General features: G+C 38.1%; 1 protein-coding gene across 11 annotated transcripts in view; it reads left to right on the forward strand.

The window, feature by feature from the left end:
* Positions 1-25,699, forward strand: part of KMT2C (lysine methyltransferase 2C) — a 283,712-nt gene that overhangs the window by 115,516 nt on the left and 142,497 nt on the right. For 10 of the 11 annotated variants that reach the window (XM_053217833.1, XM_053217834.1, XM_053217838.1 and 7 more), the window contains 3 exons: positions 1,065-1,265; positions 4,530-4,678; positions 5,708-5,817. In XM_053217833.1, coding sequence (XP_053073808.1) covers positions 1,065-1,265; positions 4,530-4,678; positions 5,708-5,817 — 460 coding nt within the window. Of the gene's footprint in view, positions 1-1,064; positions 1,266-3,514; positions 3,599-4,529; positions 4,679-5,707; positions 5,818-25,699 lie in introns of those variants that run through there. The other variant, XM_053217837.1, reaches the window with a different exon arrangement.

The raw sequence follows: 25,699 nt of genomic DNA on the forward strand, positions 1-25,699 counted from the left end.
AATTGAGCAGATGGTACAGTGAGTTTCTATTCCCAGCCTCCCCTCCCTCCCTGAGTTTCCCTTATTATTAGCATCGTGCATTACTGTGGCGCATTTGTTACAACTGATAAACTAGTATTGATATGCTATTATTAACTAAACACCACAGTTTACAGTAGGGTTCATTCTTTGTGTTCTACACTTCTAGGAGTTTTGACAAATACATAATGTCCTGCATGTGCCATTACAGTGTATCATGGGAAATAGTCTTATTGCCCTAAAATCTCCTGTGCTCTGCCTATTTATCCCTTTTCCACTGCTCTTTAACTCTTTCACACACACCCCTCATTACTGACCACCTAAATTTATATTTGTATGTCTCCATGTTTGGTCAAATGTGCTTTGTATGTATGTCATGCACAAAGAATGTTCCATCAAGTGGTTAAATAAAACTTTGTCATCACATATTTTACAGAGCTAGTGTGTAATAGAGTGGCCATTAAACCCTACCTTCTTTCCCAACCTTAGCTTTACTTTCTTTATTCTTTTTAATATTTTGATTTTCTTGAATCAATTAAAAAGAAATTAGTTTTTCTAAGTATAAACTAGAATGTTTTTTTTAAGTTTATTTATTTAGAGCGCGCACACAAGTGGGAAGAGTTGGAGGGAGAGGGAGAAGGAGAGGGAGGGAAGGAAGGAGGGAGGGAGAGAGAGAGAATCCCAAGCAGGCTGCATGCTGTCAGCATGGAGCTCGATGTGGGGTTTGAACCCACAAAGTGTTGTGAGATCACTGACCTGAGCTGAAATAAAGAGTCAGATGCTTAACCAACTGAGCCACCCAGGTGCCCCGAAACTAGAACTTTTTGATTTGGTATGTTTACTACTCTAAAAAGTCATGTTATGAATTACAGGTGTTTAATTGTTTATTAAACTTAATTGTTCTTATGGCATGTACATACTGAAAAGCTTAGCATGCACTACAGTCATAATATTTAATTTTGAAGCAGAAGTATCTACAGTCTGTCATTTAGAAAAATAGTTGAATAAAACTACTTTCTGTTTCTCTTTCTTTTCATTTCTACCAGTGAACAGCTCTGCGCTTTTTGTTACTGTGGTGAAAAAAGTTCCTTAGGACAAGGAGACTTAAAACAATTTAGAGTAACGCCTGGGTTTATCTTGCCGTGGAAAAGCCAGCCTTTTAACAAGAAGGACATTGATGACAGCAGCAATGGAACCTGTGACAAAATACAAAACTCAGCATCACGAAAACAAAGAGGACAGAGAAAGTAAGCAATTTTGAATAAATGGTTGGAATGCAAGGCTATATGTAATTTATTTCCATCTCAGCCAGTGAATACGTAGATGGGATTGTTACTGAATCATTTCTCATGGTTCTCAACATAAATAGGATGCTTTGTGCCTCATTAGTCCTAACACACACTCTTTTCCTCAAAATTTCTTATTTAAAAAAAAGTTTATCTTCATTAAAGTACTAAAGTCAGTGTGATCATAAAAGTTAACCTTTAGAAGAAGCCTTTAAAGAGCATAACATAAAACTACAGGGAATTTATGGAATTTATAAATGGGAAGAAGAAAGCAAGTAAAACAGTGAAGTCTTTCTTTCCTTCCTCTGATTAAACTTTTAATTGTATGGATATAATCTAACAGAATGACCAAATCAAGGTGGTTTTCACTACCCATGTTCTTAGTTTGTCACTGAGTTATTTTACGTTTCACAGAACGTGGAGCTGTCCTATAAACCGTTAAAATACAGCGTTAGCTTTCGGAGTAATTGTACGCTCAGAATGCCTTTTCTGAAGTTAGAAGTTAAAAAAGCAGCTCTGTTTTTTTTTTTTTTTTTTTTTAATGAAGTAAGAATTTACTAAGATATTTGTGTAACTATACATGTGTGTCTGTATTTATGAACATTATAGTTATGTAAAGCTTTCTCTAGTATGTTTAATTCTGGAGTTAAAGTTTTTTTAATACATTGCCGAGTTTTGTTTAAAGGCCATCTTAATATGTGGACTTGGCTCTGGTAGTTGAGGGAGTGGAAGTTTCTGTAGTCGATGAGAAAGTGTAAAAATTAATTTAGCTTGGAAGGCTGACCAGCCCTGCCCCTTGAGGGCGATGATGTAATCATCCAAGTGCTTATCTGGCTTTCATCCAAATTTAAGTACTCAGGCATTGTTGTGTTGTACTTATTTGATTGGCTCTTTCTTTTGGACTGCTGCCAATGCCTTGAAGACCTGAAGTAGGAAATGAAACAATAACAAGAAAGAGAGTCTTTTTAAAAAAAATTTAAGGTGGAATAGCTTAAGGAGGTTTAGAAGTACCATGTTCAGCATCTTGTTTGAAAGGCCAGAGCTGGAACCTGTAGAAGAGCTTTCCCTTTCGTAGTCAATCGAGTGCTCACATCCTAATAAAATGTATCAGGAATCTAGCAAAACTTGTAATGTCTGTCAGTAATTAGCAAATTTAATGGACTGGATCAGCTTATATCTTACATCGTCTTGTTCTGCCTTTGAATAATGGCGAGTGTATAAATACTTGCCCTGGGAAATAGAGTTGGGCTTTGTTTACTTACTTATTTTATAAGCTAGGTTGATTTTTAGTGAAAACTTTTATGGGCTAAGATAATTATGTAAAAAAATAGCCTTGGTTTAGTCTTTATATACACTTAGTGTTTACCCAGTTATTAAGTAATGATAATAAGACAGTTAATGGACTTTAGGAATAAAGCACATTTATTAAATTTGGAATTCATTTAGAGGTAGACAGATTTAATTTGGTGATGATTGTAAATAGTTACCAAATACGTTACTGATGAATAGAAACCAGATAAACGGCTTGTTTTTTTGGTTGTTATTTTATTTTTGAAAAGGAGGTTCTAAAAATAGTTTTTCCCTCTTGTGGCACTAAATTGTAAGAATATATAACTGGGGATTCTTTTTCTCTTTCCTTTTGTTGTAGACTTAAAATTTGGGGGGTATTTCAGCTGACTTCTCCTGATGTTCTTGCCTAAGTCGGGCCGCTGGCATCCTTAGGGTAGACAGTAACATCCTACTGCTACTGTCTATAACATACAAACTAGTTGCAAAAACTAAAGGAGAAATTTGATTAAACTGGTTAAGAATTGGTTAGTAATAGACTGTTAAGTCATTTCGTTGGTTTTTATATCCGTTTCCCCTGTCAAATACTTGTGCAAAGAAAATATCTTAGAACAATGTATTAGTCTTTATAAATGAACTGTTGGTCTTTTTTCCCCCTCCCAATAAAATAACAATGATTAGTAGTAAAGAATTTATTTGTAGGAATGAGTTATATTTATAGGAAAGAGTTTGTTCTCATAATACTGTGGGCATTTATAAAAACGAGAATTTAAAGTTAGCATAGCATGCTAAATTTTTCTTAAAAAGTGAGTCTATGCATTTCTAATGCTGAACATAAAAAATACTGGTTATTTTTATATGGTTTGATATTTAAATGTACTTATTGAAATATGTTAATACTTTTTTTCTTTCAATGATTCCAGGTATAAAAAAGTTTAGTACCCTGGTCATTGTGCTGATTTTCTCTTAATAGGAATCATGATAAATATCCAGCATACAGAAGTGCAGTGAGTTATGATCTATATTCAATAGTGATTTAATCCAGAATTATGATCAGGTTAAATACTATGATATCAGGAGAAGATGAAAGTTTTAGTGCCAGTCATCTGATTTCCCATATTTAATGTTAAAACAAAATAGTCGTCATTGTTTACTTACTGATCTCAGTTAGTATCTGAAGTTTGAGGGCTTTGAAAGTCTGAAATCCCCATGTGTTGTATGCCTTATTTAGTGTTCCTTTTTATCTGTAATTTTCGCTGTTACATTACCTTCTCTATGCCTCGAGCCACTGGTAGCTATTCTGTGTTTGCATTTTACTTCTGACTTGTGAGGTCAAGTCTTAACTTACTAGAGAGTACTTGCAACATCATGCCACAGACCAGCTGTCGAGATTTGTTGAGGGACCGTAAGAAAGCCCCAGCTGACACATTCTGCTCCCATTACCTCCCCCTGCACACTTTGTAGTGGGTTTTCATTTCCCCTGGGAAATAACCTGTCTTTACATAAAATTAACTGCCAGATCTATTGTGGTAGTCCTCATGATAAAGCAGATTAAAACTTCTGATTGAGTTATGTTTTGTAAGCATTTAAGGAAGGCCAAAGGGAATATTTTATGGGCTAAACTCTAGTTCCTGATTAGAATATTAGAGTGTTATTTTAAAAAATATAGAATGGCAAAATAAATTTTTAACTAATTTTTAACACTTCCTTATGGATTTGGAGACTTTAGTTGTTGGCTTACGTGCTGTAATATAGCAACCCAGTTTTATATTACACTATGAATAGTAACAGATGTGTTCTAAAAGTTGTTTTATGACAGTTTATGTCTAATAAAGTAAAATTGATATGGCAATACGTTATATTTAAGTTGTTATAAACAAAATAATTATCTACTTGTTACCAATTTCACATCTTTTTTGTTTTATTTTATTTTTCCAGAGAACGATCTCCTCTACAGAATATAGTATCTTGTGTAAGTGTGAGCACGCAGACTGCTTCGGATGACCAGGCTGGTAAATTATGGGATGAACTCAGTCTGGTTGGCCTTCCAGACGCCATTGATATCCAAGCCTTATTTGATCCTACAGGTATGAGCTCGTCTTCAGTGATGATCACCTCTTGTTTCTGTAGACATTTTAATTTTAGTGAATTATCAACTGAATAGTAAATACCTTTCATCCAGAAATGATTATGATCACATTGTAAAAAAATAATGTCATTGTTTAAGTACGCTTGCTTAGGTAAAATAAATTGTCTGATTGTGCGTACCTAAGTAAGTTATTTAGCCTCTGCACAGGGCCAGCAGTGGGCCGGATGCTTTTATAAATCTTTGCATTTATTCTTATGTAGACAGCAGTGCCATGGAAATAGGATAATTGAGGAAAGAGAAAAGTTTAAAAGGATCTGTGAGGAGTTGGGGAACTTGGCCATCTGGGTCTATTTTAATGCAGGGTGAAAGACAGACAGTAGGTCTTAGCCATGTGGGTGTCTTATTATAACATATAGTAACCCATACTCTTGATATGGTGCTTTTGGGATTTTGAGTTAATTTCAGTTGAACTGCATATTGATTGAAAGTGGTTTAAGTGTTATGTGATAGAGAATTCGAAGACTGAGCTGTTCTTATTGATTGATGTCGGCTCTTGGTGTCGGATGAGGCAGAGTAGAGCTTGTTTGCCATTAATTCTCTTTGTCATAAAGTATTGTGTGATGTTCTTTATATTTTATGTAAAGATACCAAATAAAATATAGTAATATTTAAATAAAATGATTAAAAATTCATTTTTTGTTGCTGAAGAAATAATGACTCCTGCAGTAATTCTCAAACTTGGGTGCGTCAGAATCGCCTGCAGGGCTCTCGTGAAAACGTAGATTTCTGGGCCGTACTGCAAGAGTCGTTGATTCCGTAGGTCTCAGTTGTGACATGGGAGTTTGCATTTCCAGCACGTTCCCAGATGACACATTGGAGAAGGGCTGACGGCTTTCGTGTTATCACAGATGCAGGGTAGCATTGTGTGTTGACACTTGAGAGTTGACTTGGGGCGTCTCCGTCTTCCTGGCGTTACTTTGCTTCATGGTTGTTCTTCATTTGCTTCCGTTCGCTTCAACTGCTTCAGGCACCTGCTGGGCCCATCACCGTTGCGTGGAGTGGTCGCTGGGAGTGCGCCAGTTGGAGGAGCCGTCACCGGTGAGCGTGGACAAAGCTGTCGTCTCAGGGAGCACAGAGGTAAGTGGAAGCAACAAGTATTGAAGGCACAGCTTTGTGACGTTTACTCCAGGCAGCATAAAGGTTCACTTGCAAGAATTATTTGTTAAACGATTAGTAGGATATAAAAACCCCTAAGATAGGAGTTTTTAATGTTAGATCCAAGAGTAGTTTCTGCAAACAAGTGGAATATATATATCTTTTTTATGCTGTGCAATAAATAGAAATCTTAAAAACAAATATTTCACATTTAAATCAAAAAATTAAAAATTTTAAAAATGAGAATTACTATATTTACATATCCATGTGGTTATTCTTTAAGACAGAACTATTTGATTAAGATTTAAAATGAACAATATCTGACACGTCTTTAGTCCACAATGTGGACCAGTTCTGTTTGATATTATAAAAATGGATTCAGATATTTCTTTATGGTCAAGTTGGCACTTCAGGTTCATCCCAAAGTAATAGGTTCACACAGTCTGCTGTCTTTTAAAGTTTTCACTGCGATTTTCACCTGTATTTGAAATGAGTGCAGAAGTAAAAGTAACATTTACCTTCTGTCTATGAAGGACACAAACCCCAGGAAGTGAAAGTACTTTGCTGCCTACAAATCCCCTTTGGTTTTTGACGGTTGTGTTTGGGAGAAGTGAAACAGCCCTTCCAAAGGAACGTCAAAAATGGAATTTTTGACCATAGAAATTATATGGGCTTTAGCAGATGGAGTATAGGGAAAACTTTAAAAAGTGTTGTCGACACAGGGACTTAGATTCAAGTAATTATTCAATTAGTATAACATTAGCCTTACTCAGATTATCAAAATGACCTAAATTACATGCATGAGTAATTCTCGCCTCAAGCTTAGTCAAATTAGAGTGCTTGTTTTGGAAATGTGACATTACATTCAAATGCTTATGTCATCAAATTGTGAACAGTATAATGCATAATAGCAAATTCTGCAGTCTGGACATACTTGGATGGCCACGTCAGGACTGTGATAGGTCAGTGAGCACTCTTTCTGTCATGAACTACTGCAGAGGTACTTTTGGATTCTTTTGTGAAAGTGAAAGGTATTCTAGGAAAGGTGATGAACAAAGGCTAAGATGTAGTTGAAAGAAAGCTGGCCTCACACTGTTCTTTTTGGTCCAAAGATATCATCTTTGTGTTTTAAATACTTACTGATAAATATTTAAATGGATTTAGAGATGAAGGTTATGGCCTACCACTGGCAGAGGAATCAAGGGCCGCAGGAGACCTGCATTCCTTCTCTCTTTATCGAGGCATTAGCATGGAGTAGCTGAAGCTGTGGAATGCCCATGGGGCAGGAGTAGTGAAAGCCGAGGGATGCAAGGTACTGGTGGCACGTGGTCAGGCCTTTCCATCTCCACCAGGTTAAAGAAGTCCAGACTTATGGTAGTGTGAGTCTTCTGTGGCCATTTCTACAGGTTTCTTTTTTTTTTTTTTTTTTTTTTTTTTTTTTTTTTTTTCGGTTTTCTCCATTATCAAAAAGGCACAGGACAGACCAGCTAGCTAGAACTTTTTTTGTTTGCTTGTTCCTAAGGAAAGAAGAGTTTATCTCACTGACAAAAATTCAAAACTATAACAACACATTTGTGGGATGCAAATTGGTACAAGTTTTCTGGAGGGGAATTTGGTGATACCTAGCAAACTACCTATGTCTCTAACAAACTATGCCTTCTAGAGAGATTCTATCCTGAAAATATATCTCTAGTAATACAAAATACTTGTGCTATTAAAGCTTAATAATCGCAGCATCATTTAACTTTCAAAATATTGATAACAACCTAACTGGCCGTGCATAATTGTTGAATAAGCTATGGTATGGTTCGTACAGTGAGATATGGTATGTGTAAAAATAGAGTGAGGAGTATCTCTATGAAATGATGTGAAGTTGTTTCCAATGTGTATTTTTAAGTGAAAAACAAACAAACAAACAAATAGTCCAAAAGACCAATTCATGATGTGCAACCTTTTATGTAAGAAAGGATGAAATAGAAAATATGTGTGCATATAGTTGTTTTGGAAAAGAAATACAGGAGGAATAAACAAGAAACTGAAGAGACTGGTTATTGTGGCAAGTGGGTGGGAAAGAGATGGAAAGGAGATAAGAATGGGACCGATACAGCGTGGAAGAGGTGTGACAGACACTCTCAGATGTGTATCTTTGTATAGCTCCGCCTCTCAGGCCGTAGGAATCTTTCATATACCCCCTAAATAAGCAATCACAACTCCCTAGGATATGGACGAATACAAAAAGGAATACCAGAATTCCCACTACAGGGAATAGGGAAGAAAGGAGCTCATGTGGGTGACTGGCAAACAGTATCTTGACTGGATCCCTGTAAGGCTGAAGGCAAAAGCGCTGTGCATACATGCTGTGATCCAGTGAGTGCATGTGTTTCGCACGGGGTTATGGGTTACTTTATGTGTACACTGTGAGTGAACAAATGAGTAAACACATGGTTGATAATGAGAACTAGGATTCTCGGTGTTGGAGAAAGGAGCTACAAAGAAGGAAAGACTACGATGAATTTTGTGTTGTTGAAATGGAATCAGAAGTATCGGTAGAAACTCACGGCTTTTTAATATTTATACAAACGGATGCAGAAAGAAAAAGATGTGTGCGTGCGCAGGATAGGTTGTGTGCTCACATGTGATTCCTCTGTGAAGAGGCTTCGCTGGATGTGGGCACACCTGCTACTAATTGAGCACACCTCGTGCCCAGATCGTGGTTTCTTTTCTTTTTATATTTAAAAAACATTGTTTTAAAAATGTGTATTTATTTTTTGAAAGACAGAGCATGTGCGGGGGAGGGGCAGAGAGTGAGAGAGGGAGACACGGAATCTGAATCCGAAGCGGACTCCAGGCCCTGAGCTGTCGGCACAGAGCCCGACGCGGGGCTGGAACCCACGAACCACGAGATTGTGACCTGAGCCGATGTCAGACGTTTAACCGACTGAGCCCCCCAGGTGCCCCCCAGATCGTGGTTTCTAACCACTGTCTTCCAGTAAAAGGAAGTAAGGTTCCTTGAGAAGTAGTTCATGGTACAGAGGGAAAATACAGCATGAGGTGCCACAAAGTAAGGAAGTACTCGACAAGGTGAAGACTTCTTGAAAACACAGGCGCCAGCCTGAGGGGGCTCCAAGACCTAGACCAATTTGAGCCACGACAAAAAATACGGTGTTGTGTTTTCATCCACAGAATGGAATAAGTACACGAGTCCATACTGATAGCATAGTGTGAATGAATGAATGAATGAATGAATGAATGAATGAATAGCGTAAGTCAGGTCATATCAATCCTCTGCCTACCAGACTTAGACTGACTTCCCATTTCACTCAGAAGGGGGGATACAAAAGGCCAGTGCTCACTACCTGACAGAACTGTCCATGACCTTCACCAACCCCCCTAAGTCCTTCTACGATAGATACCATTGCCTCATTGTGATTCTTCACCTCATTTGCTTCCTTCACCCATGCTGGCTGTCTCCCTGCCTCAGATGCACCAGACATATGTTCCCATGGGACCTTGGCAGTTTTGGTTCCCTCTCTGTTGAATATTCTTCTTAGATACATGCGTGGCTTGCTCCCTCATGTCCTTGAGTAATTTATTCAAGTGTTGCCTTATCAACGAGGTCCTTGCCGAGCTCCCTATTGAAAGTTTCAAGGGTCTTGTCCTCAGATAGCTTCCCTGCTCTATTGTTTTCTCCTTTCCACTTGTCACCATCTAACATAGTGTGTATATACTTACTAATGTTGTTCATCTTTCCTTACTGGAGTGATAGTGCTGTTCTGACACGGATCTTTTTCTGTTGTGGTCATTCCTTAATCGGTATTCACTTAATGTCTAAATGAATAGCACTGGAGATCACTCTTGGAATCATTCATAGTTACAGGAAAGATCCAGAGTGCCAGAGGGTTAATGGAGGTCCCTAATGTAGTTAATTTTATAAAAGTTTATGAATTTATACTCATCAAAAAAGAAATCTCTGAAATAGAGTAAATCTGTACAATTTCTACAGAAGTGTTGCAGGATGGAGGGCAATGACAAAATCTTTGCTATCTCAGAAGTTCTCTAGGGGTGAGGTATGTGCTGTTGAACTTAAGAATATATTATGTTTACCAAAAGATAGATGTTCTAAAGTTTTTGACTTTTATTATGATGACATGTGGCTGAATGTGTTTTGATACCTACCTCTCGTTTCAAAGAAAATAAACATTTCGTTTGCCTCTTCAAGGTAAAGATGACATTTCAGCAATGAGAATGTATCGACTTTTCAAAGAAACATGTGCTGGCGGTTGAGCAGTTTGAAAATGGATGTTTGGAACTATTTCTATTTGATATTTTATTTCCAGAAACAATGAAAGTTTATTAAAAAAATTCTCACATTTGTTGCCAAAAAATCTGGGACACAGAATTTTCTGATCCGTTTAAAATATCCTGAAGAGTTTTAGTATGTTTCAAGCCCATTTGCTTAAAAAAAAATTACTTTTTGATTATGGAAGGTGAAAATTTACTAGCTAAATTTAATAATTTTTGTTGGGATTGAAAAACAGTTTTGGAAATGGGGCACTGCTTCTGTTTAGATCTCCTTATTTTTGTGAGAATTCATTTGTTTTTAACTTACAACAGATATTGAAATAAACTCAGCTGAGAATCAGGCCTTTCAGCCCAAGCGTATGGAAGAGAACATGGTACAAAGCTCAGATGGAGGGGTTGTAGTGCTCTCTAAACTTTTTGATTGTGCACATCTTTCAATAAATATTTGAGCCCACATCCTTGTCGTACATTCTCACTTGAATATGTGTCTCTCCTGTATGTCACTTTTACCGACATTTATAAACTTACATCGTTTGTGTGAGTCTGTTATTACTTTTAGTTGCCCGCCCTAAGGCTGTAGGCACCATGAGCACGTGGATAATAATACCTGTTTTGGTTTATCATTTTATCTCTAGTACCTAACAAAGAACCTGGATATCAGATAAATGTATGCATGAATGAAATATGCCAGTGAAGGGCAACTAGCTTGAGTGGAGAAGGAAGAGCTACTGGCCCCTAGCGGCTGCCACGAAACACCCCACGGGTGCAGGCCAGCCTCCCACCGCAGAGTAATCCAGCTCAGCGTGTCAGCAGTGCTGAGGCCGAGAGATGCTGCTTTGATTAATATTATTTCTATTTAAAAATTAATATGTTTCGTATAATTTCCTCGGTTTTCCAATGACATTCTTTATCAAGCTGTTTAGTTTTTCTGGAATTTCCCTCAAATTGTTTTCAGTTTTTCCAGGGGGAACTTTATCTTTTACTAGATTGAAGAATATGCTGCCTTGTGAACCTGGGTTTCAGGAAGGGTAATTGTGTTTTTCTTTTAAATTCCTCTTTGGAGACCTGGAGGTCCTGCCCACGTCTTGGAGATCTGAGTAGTTTGGATATTACTAAGGGAATAGCTTAATTCTGAACACTATAGCTATTTAATCATTTATTTACCTAAACCCTTTTTCTGCACTCTGCTCATTGCATTCCAAAAGATTTTACCAGTAAATCTCACTAGCTCTGAATCAAATGTTCAGTTACTTCTATTATCTCCCTACTTATAATGGATAATTTCTTTTTTTTTTTTTTAATTTTTTTAACCTTTATTGATTTTTGAGATGGAGAGAGCATGAATGGGGGAGGTTCAGAGAGAGAGGGAGACACAGAATCTGAAACAGGCTCCAGGCTCTGAGCTGTCAGCACAGAGCCCGACGTGGGGCTCGAACTCATGGACTGTGAGATCATGACCTGAGCCGAAGTCGGATGCTCGACCGACTGAGCCACCTAGCACCCCACAGTGGATAATTCTTATGTTTTCTCCACCCGCTGCCACAACCCTGCATTGAGATTTCTTTGTATTATACTGATTTTGTGCTAGGTGTCTTATATAAAACCAACTTAGTTCTGTGAGAAGAGTTGTAAGTTTTTTATATTTTAGGTTCCTTTTATAGACTGCAAAAGAACAAAAATAGCTTTTCTATCACAAGGCGGGTGGCAATGCACGTTGAGAACGTAGATGAGCAATGTAATGTAAATGTAATGTTGGTAAAAAAAAAAAATAAAAACCATATATGATGGAAGTCTCTCCACATCCCTCCTCTAAGCTACTGAGAATAAGTTTATATAAGATCATTTATTTATTCATGTATAAGTTTACATTTATTTATTTTAAGAGAGAGACAGTGCGAGCAGGGGTGGGACTCAGAGAGGGGGAGAGAGAGAGAGAGAGAGAGAGAGAGAGAGAGAGAATCTCAGTCAGGCTCTGCACTGTCATTGTAGAGCCCGATATGGGGCTAGAACTCATGAACCGTGAGATCATGACCTGAGCCAAAGCCAAGAGTCGGACGCTTAACCAACTGAGCCTCCCCAGGCGCCCCTGTATATTGGTCTGCATCTTTATGTAAGGTGATTTGCAAGTACCTATTTATCAGTAATGTCCAATACTGTTATTTTTAATATAACCCTAGTAATGTAAGTGTAAAGAAATAAGTTATATTTTCTTCATTTTGTCCTATAGTTTTTTTTAAGAGTAAGGGCAAACATTCACAGATCTGAATTCTGTGTTTGTGCTGGGGTCCAAGAGAATGCCTCCCGTTGGAGACTCAGTAGAAAGACTCGTGGGACTCACCATAGAGGTGTAATTATGACGAAGATTTGCTGCCGTGATGTGCTGAGGGTATATAATGGAAGGATCTCAGTGGGAAAAGACATTGAGAAGGTCTGGAAGAATCCATGGACAGCCTTTCTTAGGTGTTCACCATCCTTTGAGGGGTCACACAGAGCACCCTCTTCTCTTTGCAGAGAAGCTTCTGTCCCAGGGGGCTAGCTATACAGGCACTTTTTACCTAGCATGTACCAGAAGGAAAGTCATGTTATTTGCACTGATAGTCTAGGCATAGTAAACTGCCCTTATCACTGAGGGAGCCATGGCAACCCTCCTGAAATTCAGGTTCCCAGGGATCAGCTGTGCAAATAGGTCTTTCTTTCTTTCTTTCTTTCTTTCTTTCTTTCTTTCTTTCTTTCTTTCTTTCAACAAAAATTTCTTTATTTTTTAATTTACATCCAAGATAGTTAGCATATAGTGCAACAATGATTTCAGGAGTAGATTCCTTAATGCCCCTTACTCCTTTAGCCCATCCCCCCTCCCACAACCTCTCCAGCAACCCTCTGTTTGTTCTCCATATTTAAGAGTCTCTTATGTTTTGTCCCCCTCCTTGTTTTTATATTTTTGCTTCCCTTTCCTTACGTTCATCTGTTTTGTATCTTAAAGTCCTCATATGAGTCAAGTCATGATATGTATCTTTCTCTAATTTCGCTTAGCATAAAACCCTCTAGTTCCATCCATGTAGTTGCAAATGGCAAGATTTCATTCTTTATACATATATATGTATAAAGAATACACACACACACACACACACACACACACACACACACACACACCACATCGTCTTTATCCATTCATCCATCGATGGACATTTGGGCTCTTTCCATACTTTGGCTATTGTTGATAGTGCTGCTATAAACATTGGGGTGGGGTGCATGTGCCACTTTAAAACAGCACACCTGTATCCCTTGGATAGTACCTAGTAGTGCAATTACTGGGTCATAGGCTAGTTCTGTTTTTAATTTTTTGAGGAACCTCCATACTGTCTTCCAGAGTGGCTGCACCAGTTTGCATTCCCACCAGCAGGGCAAAAGAGATTCTCTTTCTCTGCATCCTTGCCAACATCTGTGATTGCCTGAGTTGTTCATGCAAACAGGCCTTTCTAAGGAGAGTAGTCTTAGGATTGCTGTGTTAATAACCCTTTTTCTGTGCAGTACTAAAATTGTATTGAATATCAATTTTAACATTTCTGTCCTCAGAATTGTAGTAGGTGCATTTTAGTACACATCGTTGAATGTTCCCCACCATAGGGAGGCTGTGATAAGTGCTCTAGTGGTTGTATAGAAGAACTTTGTAACTTTGACCAGAGGAAAGATATTGGTAAGAATACGTTTGACTGTAACAGAAAAATACTTTAACTCTGAAGTTTACTTTGTCTTATACTAGTATAACCACTCCAGTTTTCTTTTGACTAATGTAAGCATGGTATATCTTATTCCATCCTTTTATTTTAACCTCTTTATGTCTTTGTATTTAATGTATATTTATTGCAGGCAGTGGTTTTGCTTTTTAAAAATCTAACCTGACAATCTCTGCCCTTATAATTGGAGTGTTTATAGGACATGTACATTTAATGTGATTAAGTCTTCCTTTGTTTTTTTTCCTTTCTTATTTGTGTCTGTTCTTTGTTTCCTTTTTCTTGCATTCTTTTGGATTAAACATATTCTCTGATTCCATTTTATCTCCTCTTTGGATTATTACCTATAACTCTGTTTTGCTATTTTCTTGGTTGCCTGAGGGTTTATAGTATATATCATTTACTTATAGTCTACCTTCCAGTGATAGTATAGTTTTATATATAATAAAAATGTGCTTTCATTTCCTTCCATTTGTCCTCTCCTGGACTTTGTGCTGTTGCTGTCATGCATTTGACTTTTACATGTGTTGTAAATGCCACAAGATATTGTTATTTTTGATTAAGCAGCCAACTCTCTCTTAAAGAGACTAAGTAATAAAATAAATATGTAGTTACCACTGTGATTATCAATTCTGATGTTCTTTGTTGCTTTGTGGAGATCCAGATTTTCACCTGCTATCATTTTCTTTGTGTCTGAAGACATACTTTAACTTTTCTTGCAGTGCAGGTCTGCACTTCAGTTTTGAAACATGTTTGGTAGATACAGAATTCTAGTTGACTTTTCCTCCCATTACTTTGTTTTTTAAATGTTTATTTTTGAGAGAGAGACACACACACACAGAGCAGGAGCAGAGAAGGGACATAAAGAGGGAGACACAGAATCCGAAGCAGGCTCCAGGCTCCAAGCTGTCATCACAGAGCCCGATGCGGGCCTGGAACCCATGAACTGTGAGATCATGACCTGAGTGAGCCTAAGTTGTGTGCTTAACCAACTGAGCTACCCGAGCACCCCTTCTCCCATTACTTTAAGGATGTTGTGCCACAGTCTTCTTGCTTGTATTGTTTCTGGTGAACTGTTTGGCATCATCCTTATCATTGTTTCTCTGTACATGTCTGTTTACGTGTGTACTTTCAATATTGTCACTGATTTTAGACAATTTGATTATGTTATGCCTTGGTGTGATTTTCTTCATGTTTCTTGTGGTTGGGATTTGTTGAACTTCTTGAATCTGTGAGTTTATGGTTTTTATTAAGATTAGAATGTTTTTGCCAGGGCATCTGGGTTGCTGGCTCAGTTGGCCATCTGGCTCTTGATTTTGGCTCAGGTCATGATCTCATGGTTTGTGGGATGGAGTCCTGCATTTATTGGGCTGAGTGCTGTTCTCTCACTGCCCCTCCCCTGTACTCTTTTTCTCTCTTTGAGAATAAATAAAAACTTTAAAAAACTAAAAAAAACAAAACAAAACAGTTTTTGCCAGTTATTTCTTCAACTATTTCTTCTGTTCCTTCTATCTTTCCCCTTTTTTTTGAGGACTCCAGTAACCTTAACATTATGCCATTTGAAGTTTTCCTACTGCATACTAATGCTTTTATTTCCCCATTTAAAAAATATTTTTTTCCTTTGTGTTTCATTTTAGTTTCTATTTTTATGTCTTCAATTTCACTTATCTTTTCTTCTGTAATTTCTAATCTGTTAATCATATTTAATGTAGTTTTCATATCAGATGTTTTTGCCTTATGAAATTTGATTTGAGTCTTTTTAATATCTTCTTTATCTTTCCTTAGCTTTGTGAACATATTTAAAACACTTATAAGAACTGTTTTAATGTCTTATTTCATAATTTTAACATCTGTGTCAGTTCTGGGTCTTCTTTTTTTTAAGTTTATCTATTTTGAGAGAGAGAGAGAGAGGGACAGGGAGAGAGAAAGTAAGCAGGAGAGGGGCAGAGAGAGGAAGAGAGAGGGAATCCCAAGCAGGCTCTGCACTGTCAGCGCAGAGCCCGATGTGGGGCTCAAATTCACGAACCATGAGCTCATGACCTGAGTCGAAATCAAGAGTCAAACACTTAACTGGCTGAGCCACCCAAGCACCCACTGGGTCAACTTTTTGATTGATTATTAGTTTAGACTGTGATTTTTTGCTTCTTTGTGTACCTGGTAGTTTTTATTTGGATGCCACGCTTTGTGAATTCTACCTTGTTGGTTGGTGGGTTTTTCACAGTAGGAAGTCAGCACTTAGGGTCATGGGTAGTTTAGTGGCATCATGATGCCAAGTTGCCAGGTTCTTTCTGTCTTTCTGTCTTTCTGTTGTGCATCCACAGAATATTGGGCTCTTCTGTGGTCCCATTGTTCTCACAGTTAAATGAGAGTGGGCAGGGGCTTTGAGTATCATACGCTTATGATAATATTCAGAGACAGGAAAAAAAATCTTTTGTTGATTATTATTTTAATTAAAGAAAACCTTTTCAAATGCTTTTCTTTACCCTAGCAGATTTCTTCTAACATCTCATTAATCAGAGTTACCTCCTGTGTTTATATCTTAAACCAATAACCAGCAAAAGTGTTGGGGCAACCACCATTTGATTAGACTGTGATTGTCCTCTGGGGCCATGGATGGTGCCTACTTCTCCTGAAGCACATTGCTGCTTAAGAGAGAGTGGATATCTAAACAAAATTGAGATCTTTAGGAAGGAGGAAGGTGGAATGAAGGTTTTGTTGTTAACGAACAATGTCTGTTATTGGAAACTTAATTTGAGGGAACCTGAAAATATTTTATTTTTTTTTCCAACGTTTATTTATTTTTGGGACAGAGAGAGAGACAGAGCATGAACGGGGGAGGGGCAGAGAGAGAGGGAGACACAGAATCGGAAACAGGCTCCAGGCTCCGAGCCATCAGCCCAGAGCCTGATGCGGGGCTCGAACTCACGGACCGCGAGATCGTGACCTGGCTGAAGTCGGACGCTTAACCGACTGCGCCACCCAGGCGCCCCGAACCTGAAAATATTTTAAAAGTAGGAATGATTAAAATAGTGTTTGGAAGGTGGGTAAATTTACCCAGCCGGTTAACCTAGGGAATTTAGACTAAGGGTCATCTTGAACACAGTTTTGGGGCATGTGGATTCTGGAAGAATGTCACATGTATGAGAATGGAGAATAAGTAAGTAGGGTGGGAAATTAATGGGGAATGTGAAATGTCCTTAGTTTTGCATGCCAAGCTGATGAATTCTATTAATGAAGTTTTTTAAGAAGAAGAGCAGGATTAACAGATCTTAACCCTCCCAGCCTTTTGTTGTTAAATTGGAGAGGTTTACTTGAAGACAAAAATGTTTAGGATTTCTGCTGTAAGTAAAGGTCAATGAATGTAAGTTTCCGAATTTAGGTATTATGTGTGAAATGTAAAGATAGAAATTTTTTTTTTATTTTTTAAATGTTTTTATTTATTTTTGAGAAAGACAGAGCATGAGTAGTGGAGGGGCAGAGAGAGAGGGAGGGGGATACAGAATCCTAAGCAGGCTCCAGGCTCTGAGCTGTCAGCACAGAGACCGACGCGGGGCTCAAACTCATGAACTGTGAGATCATGACCTGAGCCAAAGTTGGACACTTAACCAACTGAGCCACGCAGGCGCCCCTAAAGACAGAATGTTTTAAGGATAGAATGAGTTATATTTGATGATAGCGGAGTTACAAATATCTCTAGTTTCAAGTCTGAGCATATGGGAAGATCAGGAGTTTTGTTTTGGAGATGCTGAGCCTTAAACCCCATGAAAATTCTTTGGGACGAAGTGTCAAGGTTAGAACCATAGACAGTTTTCCCTACTAGCAGTGACAACAAATCAAACTGCTAAATAAGAGGCGAAAAGAAGGTGCAGGATTGACCTGGTCAATGTTCGGAGGAAGAAGTCCAGTGAAAAGATGGATATGATATAGAATAAAAGTTATAGGAAGTTTACTAGGAATTACTGAGTCTGGATTAATAGATTTAAGGACATATGGCCAACGATTTGGAAGGTGTTTTTGTATCATAAGGTTTTCTAAGGTATTTTCTAAATAAAACATAATTATTATGGGGGTTCCCGGGTGGCTCAGTTGGTTGAATGTCTGGCTGTATTTCAGCTCAGGTCATGCTCTAACAGTCGTGAGATCAAGCCCTGCGTCAGGCTCCGTGCTGACCATGGATCATGGTTGGGATTGTCTGTCTGTCTGCCTCTCTCTCTTTCCCACCTCTCTCTCCCTCTCCTTTTCCTCCTCTCTCTCCCTCCCACTTCCCTTCACCCTACCCCCACTCATGCTCTCAAAAAAAAAAAAAAAAAAGAATTAAAAAAAGTAATTATTATATTTAATGGGCAAGAATCAGGAATCTTGACTTCTTATTCTATCTGAGATTGTTAGCTAATTTCATGTGACTTATTCAACAAGTCATGCTACCTCTCTCAACCCAGTTTCTTCATTTTGCACAGTGAGAAATTATCTCTTCAGTCTAAAATGCAAAGCTATAAGGAAGACATCAAAGATCAATTATGGATTATTTTGGTAGAATACGAAGTGCAAAGTATGGATACAGCAAGAAAACCCAAGATTTGACCTTGGAATGCTGTTAAGGATGTCTAGAACTAAAAATTGATGTATTTGTTTCCTTATGTCCTGCCAACTTGATTCTTGAGTTTTTATTTAGGAATTAAGTTGTGTGGAGCTGAGAGGAAACTGGAGATTTCTGTTTTAGAAAATTAAGGGTTTGATATGCTTGTTTTTGTAAAGAAAGTTAATCTTTTTTTAAAATTAAGTTTGATTTAAAGAAAATGAATTTACCCTTGTGATGGAGAGTGGTATTCTTTGATACTATAAAGAGTCTCTTTGATGTAAAATGTGGGGATGGGGGTGGAAAATAACCTGAACTTACATATACAGAAATATCTTTTGAAGGCTACATAGGAAACTGGTAAAATTCTTTGGCTGTAGGGAATTTCTCCTGTGTGGCTCTATACAGGGCTACTTTCCATTTTGTACCCCTTTAGAAAGTTTTGACTTTTCAACCACACTAATTATTTCAAAAATTAAAACACTACAGTAGCTTCTAATGTGTTCTTTTTTTGTAAAAATTTTTGAAAGTTTTTATTTACTTTTAAGAGAGAGAGAGCACACGCATGAGTGCAGGAGGAGCAGAGAGAGAGAGAGGGAGACACAGAATCTGAAGCAGGCTCCAGGCTCTGAGCTGTCTGCACAGAGCCCGACGCGGGGCCTGAACTCGTGAACCATGAGAGAATGACCCGAGCCGAAGTTGGATGCTTAACCGACTGGGCCACACAGGCATCCCTCTAATGTGTTCTTGAAAATATATTTCAAAAGTGCACTTCTGTAGTTTTGCCCTGACATGTAAGCGTTTTTCGATTTTTATGTGTTGTGTAATAGAGGAGTCCAACATCTTTCTCTCACACAGTGACAGCAAGTTTTTACTCCGTTATCTACTGAAACCACTCTTCTTTATTCCAGGCCTTTGATATCTAACTCTGTCATCTAGTCCGTGTTCAATATGTGTAGATTGTTTCTAAGGTTTCTATTTTAATTGATTTTTATGTTAATATATCCTAGTGACAATATCACACCGCCATGGTTACTCCAGCTTTCTGATAAGTTTCAGTATCTGGTAGAGCAAATATCACTTCCACCTCCATATAGAGCAGAGAAACTTCTCCCACTGAAAACAACTAGAAGAGTTGGATAAAACATTTTTCCACAGAAATATTAAAAAACATGAGAGGACTGTCCGAGACGTGAGGACTTGAGGGAGTGAGAGCCCGGAGGGAAGGATGAAGCCTTGAGGCCAGCCTGATGATTACCTTTCCCCTTGGGGCGTTTATCCAGTTCACAAAAGACCAGGTGTGAGACTGGAAAACTGAGAAGAGATTCTGGCAGTCTCTAGAGCTGGGAAGACAAACGTAGGATTTAGGACTTTCATTTGGGATGCCTGAAGGCTGCATGAGAGGTTAGCAAATTATGACCTGTGGATCAGTCCAATCTACTGCCTGTGTTTATGTGGCCCACCAGGTGAGATAGTTTTTACATTTTTAAATAGTTAACAAAAATATCTTTTATAACATACGAAATTCCAAGTTTTTGTGTTCGTAAGTAAAGTTTTATTAATTTGCCTGTTACCCAGGCTTCTGTTGCACCACATGGGCTGAGTTGAGTTGTGGCTGCAGAGACCACACAGGCTTTGCATTGCTGTGGACCGACTACAGATCACAGTGTCATGATTATGTATAGTTCATCAGTGTTTGATTGCCACGTGTATTGTCCCAGAGTCTTATTTATTTCTTTTATTACTGGTGCATCCTTAGCAAGTTAAGATAAGACAAAAAGAGAAAAGAGGGCTTCATATGTAGTGCTTTTGAGGCACAATGGAAAAAATTCTGTTGTTACCGATTAGATAACAAAGCGTTATATTTATTATGCTGGGACCCTATAGCTGAGCAAAGGGAATACTGTGTATGTCAACATTAGCAGACTGAGCACTCATCAGACTGTCCCTAACTCACAGAAAAGTAATGATAGAAAAAAGACAATGAATTAAAATGGACTATGTCATCACAGCAGGAATTCTTTACAAAAGTGAAAAATGAAAATGAGGCTTCAACTAAAGAAGTTTCTGAGTGGCCCATTTGTTAGCCAAGCACAGAAAACCATTTATCTGAGGTGAGTTAATTAAAATCATCTTTGACTTCAGCAAAGAATTGTGTGCATGGAAAATAAACTTAGTCTTTCAGCAAAAATAGTGCTTTTTTTTTTTTTTTAAATGTTGATTTATTTGTGTGTGAGAGAGAGAGAGAGCAGGGGAGGGGCAGAGAGACAGAGAGGGAGAAACAGAATCCAAAGCAGGCTCCAGGTTCTGAGCTGTCAGCACAGAGCCCGACGCGGGGCTTGAATCCACGGACTGTGAGACCATGACCTAAGCCGAAGTCGGCTACTTCACCAACTGAGCCACCCAGGCACCCCAGCAAAACTAGTTTTAAAAGAAAAAAATAGTTTTATGAGAAATACCAATAATCATTTTAAAAATGAGATGATTTCTAGTGGTTTTCTTAGGCTCTTGGTGTGTCAGTAGACGTTAGAGTACTGCTCAGTTGTTTATTCTGGGGGTTGATGCTGAATTTGTTTGAAATGATGGAAGATTTAGGTTTTATGAATTGTCTGCATAAAACAATTACAGAGAAAAGATTTTCAAAGAAGTTGAGAAAGCACTACGTCAGTACAACCTGAAGTGGAATCTGCTAAGATGTGTTACAATTCACAGTGGTTAAAAAGTATGGAGCAGGAAAAGGGTTTAGTTGGACAAACTTACCAACTTGTTAAAACTTAATAGTGTTTAAAACCTGCACATATTCATTATATTTATTCATCAGCAGGTATTTTGTATTTAATCTGTTGTGGTTTATTAAAATAATAGTGTTAATGGTGAGTTTCGTTTGCTCTTGTGGATGTCAACATCTGAATTCTAGGAATTTTTGTTAGAATTAGATGCTGAAAATACGGAAATGCCCCACCATGCAGCAGCTTGATGACTCAGCAGTGGTAAAGTTTTATTGCAAATTTTTGAATTTAGGATTGAGATTTGTTTCTGAGTAAGAAGATTTGCCTGTGGTCAAATACTTAATAGATTTGGAAGTTAACTTCTGCTGCAGAATTGAATAGTATTTCCTGATGAGTTCAACCTAAAATTATAAGGCAAAGCACAGCTTTTATGTGAAACTGAAATTGTGGTAAAGTCATTTATACAACACTTAGTGTTGTTTGAATCAGAAGTAATGTCAAGCTACTTTATACACTTTTTCATGCCATCATAATGTAAAATAACCAGAAACATCTCCATTCGCATATAATTTTGGTACAGAAATATTTTTCCAAACTCAAACTACAGTTCAGTAGCAGTTTTTGGACCTCAAGGTAAGCACAAAGAAAATATTCAAATTTCAAAATCCATTTAACTAGGTAATTAAGAAGCTTCAGCCTTTCCTTTTTATTGAAAGTGATTATTGTGCAGTATAATGGCATGTTAAAAGCAAAGACCAAGAGACTTTAATAAAATTTTATAAATGCTTTTTAAATAAGTGCCTTTCAAAGATGAATATGCTGAGATACAAATTATATGCTTCTGTGTCGGTACCAGTATTTGACAGCACCTCTGTGTGAAAAGACTTTTTCCAAAGATGGATACATAGGGGCACCTGGGTGACTCAGTCGGTTTAGCGTCCAACTCTTGGTTTTGGCTCAGGTCATGATCTTGTGGTTTGTGCATTTGAGCCCCGCATCAGGCTCTGTGCTGACAGTGAGGAGCCTGCTTGGGATTCTCTATTTCTCTTCCTCTCTCCACCCCTTCCCTGCTTGCATGCTCTCTCTCTTTCTCAAAAAAAACTTAAAGAAAAAGATGGATTTGTAAAATTTCATTGTGTATCATAAACATTTTACTGTCAGTTTTGAGGATAGGGAAGAGTAGCTTTGAACTCCAGTAAAGTGAAACGTTATCCTCCCTCCAGATTTTATTCTTGGGGCCTCTGGGTGGCTCAGTTGGTTGAGCATCCAACTTTGGCTCAGGTCATGATCTCAAGGTACATGAGTTCAAGCCCCTCATCGGGCTCTGTGCTGACAGCTTAGAGCTTGGAGCCTTCTTCAGTTCTGTGTCTGCCTCTCTCTCTGCCCCACCTCTGAAAAAACGAATAAACATTAAAAAAAATTTTAAACAAAATGAAAGAATCAAATTCCATTCTTTCCATGAGTAGCCTGTACCTCCCCCCGCCAATCATACTCCATTGTTACCACAGTTGAATAATAACAATAGTTATAAAAATTTTATGAAAGTTTGTATTCTCTCTTGGTAGATAAGTCCTTGATAATATCCTTGTCCTTGATATATTATCCTTGACAATATCTTAAGTCCACATAATATCCTTGATTTTGCTTCTTATTCCGCAAAGATGTCCCTAAAGTACTTGTTTTCTTGTGCTTTTCAGAAAAAGTTTGCTGCCATATTTTAATAACAAAATTCACATTTGTTATTGTAACCCTGATTTCCTTAGAAAAGTCTAAGTATTGGGAAGGAGTCAAGCTTGCTATGGTGGGTATATGTTTTTTAAATGTTGTCATTGGCCATAAATATCCTCAGTTGTTTTCCTTGGAGTGGTAGGCTCACTGTATCCATTCTTGAAGGAATATTTTTCAAATAATCAAGCCTCAGTGATCACTGTTTGTCAGTTTTCTTTGCTGGTAAAAATTGCGTGTCATGAAAAAAGCAGGTATTTTCAGTTTACCAATCAAATGACCACAGAAGTGCCTTTTCCTCCAGAAAGCCTTCATACTTTGGTGCAGCAGAATGACTTAATGCTTTATGTCCCATTTTCTCACACAAATATTTAAAGGATGTGTATTTATGGATTGAAATTTTGAAATTTAATAATTTTACTGCTTCATTAGTGACAATTCTTTTTTTAAACTTTTTTTAATGTTTATTTGAGAGAGAGTGAGAGAGAGAGCTTGCGTGCGAGCACGTGTGTTTGCATGCAGGGGGAGGGCAGGGAGAGAGAGAATCCCAAGCAGGCTCCACGCTGCCAGCACAGAGCCCAGTGTGGGCTCAACCTCACAAACTGTGAGATCATGACTTGAACAGAAATCAAGAGTTGGACGCTTAATCGACCGAGCCACCCAGGCGCCCCTTTATCAGTGATATTCTTAAATGAAACCAACATTATTTATTTTTAGTGCAATTGTAGAGCTAGTTGGGAATGTAATGACTGCTAGTACAGTTTGGTGCCACTGCCTTGGTTGCTGCAAAGGCACCAGGAGTTTTATCCCTCCATTGCTTTTGTATCACATGCAAATATCAACAGAATGAAAATGGTAACTAATGTCTTATTATGAACATAGCGTTGGCCTCATGGGTCCCTTGAAAATCAGGAATGTATTCACCTCAGAGGTCTGCAGACCACACTTTGAGAACTCCCCCTTAGAAAAATATTTGCACATATATGTCAGGATTCATGTATGAGAATGTATAGGATAGGACTAAAAAACTTTAATGATAGCTGCAAACTGGAAGCAGTGTAAATTTATTGGTAATTAGGTTGTGATGTGTGTGTCCAATGAAAATGCATGAACTACAGGTACAGAAATCAAGTGTACATCCCACAAAGGTACGCTGGGTTGAAGCTAAGTCACAAAAAAAATCCCATAGTATGCTTACATTTAAATGCAGTTCAAAACAAACATATCTAAATTATACTGTGTAGAGAAATTATGTAGCTAATTAAGATATCTGAAGAAAAGCAAGAGATTAATTACTACAAAACTCATAATAGTGCTTACCTACGGGGACAGGTTTGGAATAATCCTATAAATGGTTTTACCCGCAGGATTCCTAATGTTACCCCACGTGTTGATACACAGATGCTCTCTTAATAATCCCTTACATTGGGGCTCCTGGGTGGCTCAGTCGGTTAAGTGTCCCAACTTTGGCTCAGGTCATGATCTCATAGTCTGTGAGTTGGAGCCCCACGTCGGGCTCTGTGCTGATTGCTTGAAGTCTGGAGCCTGCTTCAATTCTCTGTCTCCCTCTCTCTCTCTGCCCTTCCCCTGCTTGTGCGCGCACATGCACGCTCCTTCTCTCTCTTTCTCTCTCTCAAAAATAAAGTTAAAAATACATGTAAAGATAATTCCTTACATTATAAAAATACACTTCTCTATGTGTGTGAATAGAAGCACGTCTCCTAACTTAATGTGTAACCTTAATGTGATTTTTTGAGATTTAAGTTTCAATAGGAAAAATAAAAATAAAAACAGCTGTAAACATCCTTAAAGTAAAGAAAAACAAAGGGGTAGCAGCCCTTACAGATGTTAAAAACATACTGGAAAGCTACAATTACAACCGTGGCATTAGATTCATAAATAGATTGCTAGAAGAGGATGGAAAGTCCAGATGTAGACCAAATACATAATAAAAAGTTACTTTATGGTAAAGATGTCATTTTAAATCATTATCAGTCCATTTTCTCCGTTGTTCAAGTTGGGTAATCTCTCCGTTCCGTTGTTAAGCCCTTTCAGTTCTTTATTTGTGCTCAAAAGTGTATTTTTCAGTTCTAGAGTTATTTGTTCTTCATGATGTCTCCTACTTCTTGGCCAAGACTTTGTTTCTTTGTTGAAACTTCGTGTTTTTTTTAATTTGCATCCAGCTTGTTCATAATTTTTTGGTGAGGCAGTTTTATAACATATACTTTGAAGTATTTGGGAAGTACCTGTAACGTACATGTCGTCACATATATGTTCACATTTACTGATGGCCTTTTCTCATTCCTGTTGAAATGGTTTCTATTATGGTATGACAAGTTATTTTTCGATTAAGCCCTTTATGTGTATAGTATTCTATTATGAAACTCTGTATAATATTTAATACTCCGCCCCCTTTTACCTGAAGCAGGTTTTGGCCAAAACTGTGCTTTGGGGGTAAATAACAAAAGGCGCAACACTGCTTTGTTACTCCCAGGTGTGTGGGAAGTTCCTCCAGTGAGGGGAGGGGCCTCTAGTAACTACTGCACAAGGGAGAGAGTTTATAGACCCTCCTCTATGCTTTGCTGATATCACCCTGGCTTAGAAGTTTCTTGCTTTTCAGTTGGTCCCCACTGACACTCCCGTGGGAGTGGAGGGTGGGCTTGTTAGCCGTGGGCAGTGCTTTAAGTTCCAATTCTCCAGTGGGTGTCCCCTGCCACCACCCCAGTGGGAAGGGATAGGGTTAGGGACACCTCGTTTTCACTGTGTGGGTGTTCAGCTCCAGGTTCCCTGCCTTCTCTCCG

The sequence above is a fragment of the Acinonyx jubatus genome, chromosome A2, assembly GCF_027475565.1.
Source record: "Acinonyx jubatus isolate Ajub_Pintada_27869175 chromosome A2, VMU_Ajub_asm_v1.0, whole genome shotgun sequence".
In the NCBI taxonomy this organism is placed as follows: Eukaryota; Metazoa; Chordata; class Mammalia; order Carnivora; family Felidae; genus Acinonyx; species Acinonyx jubatus.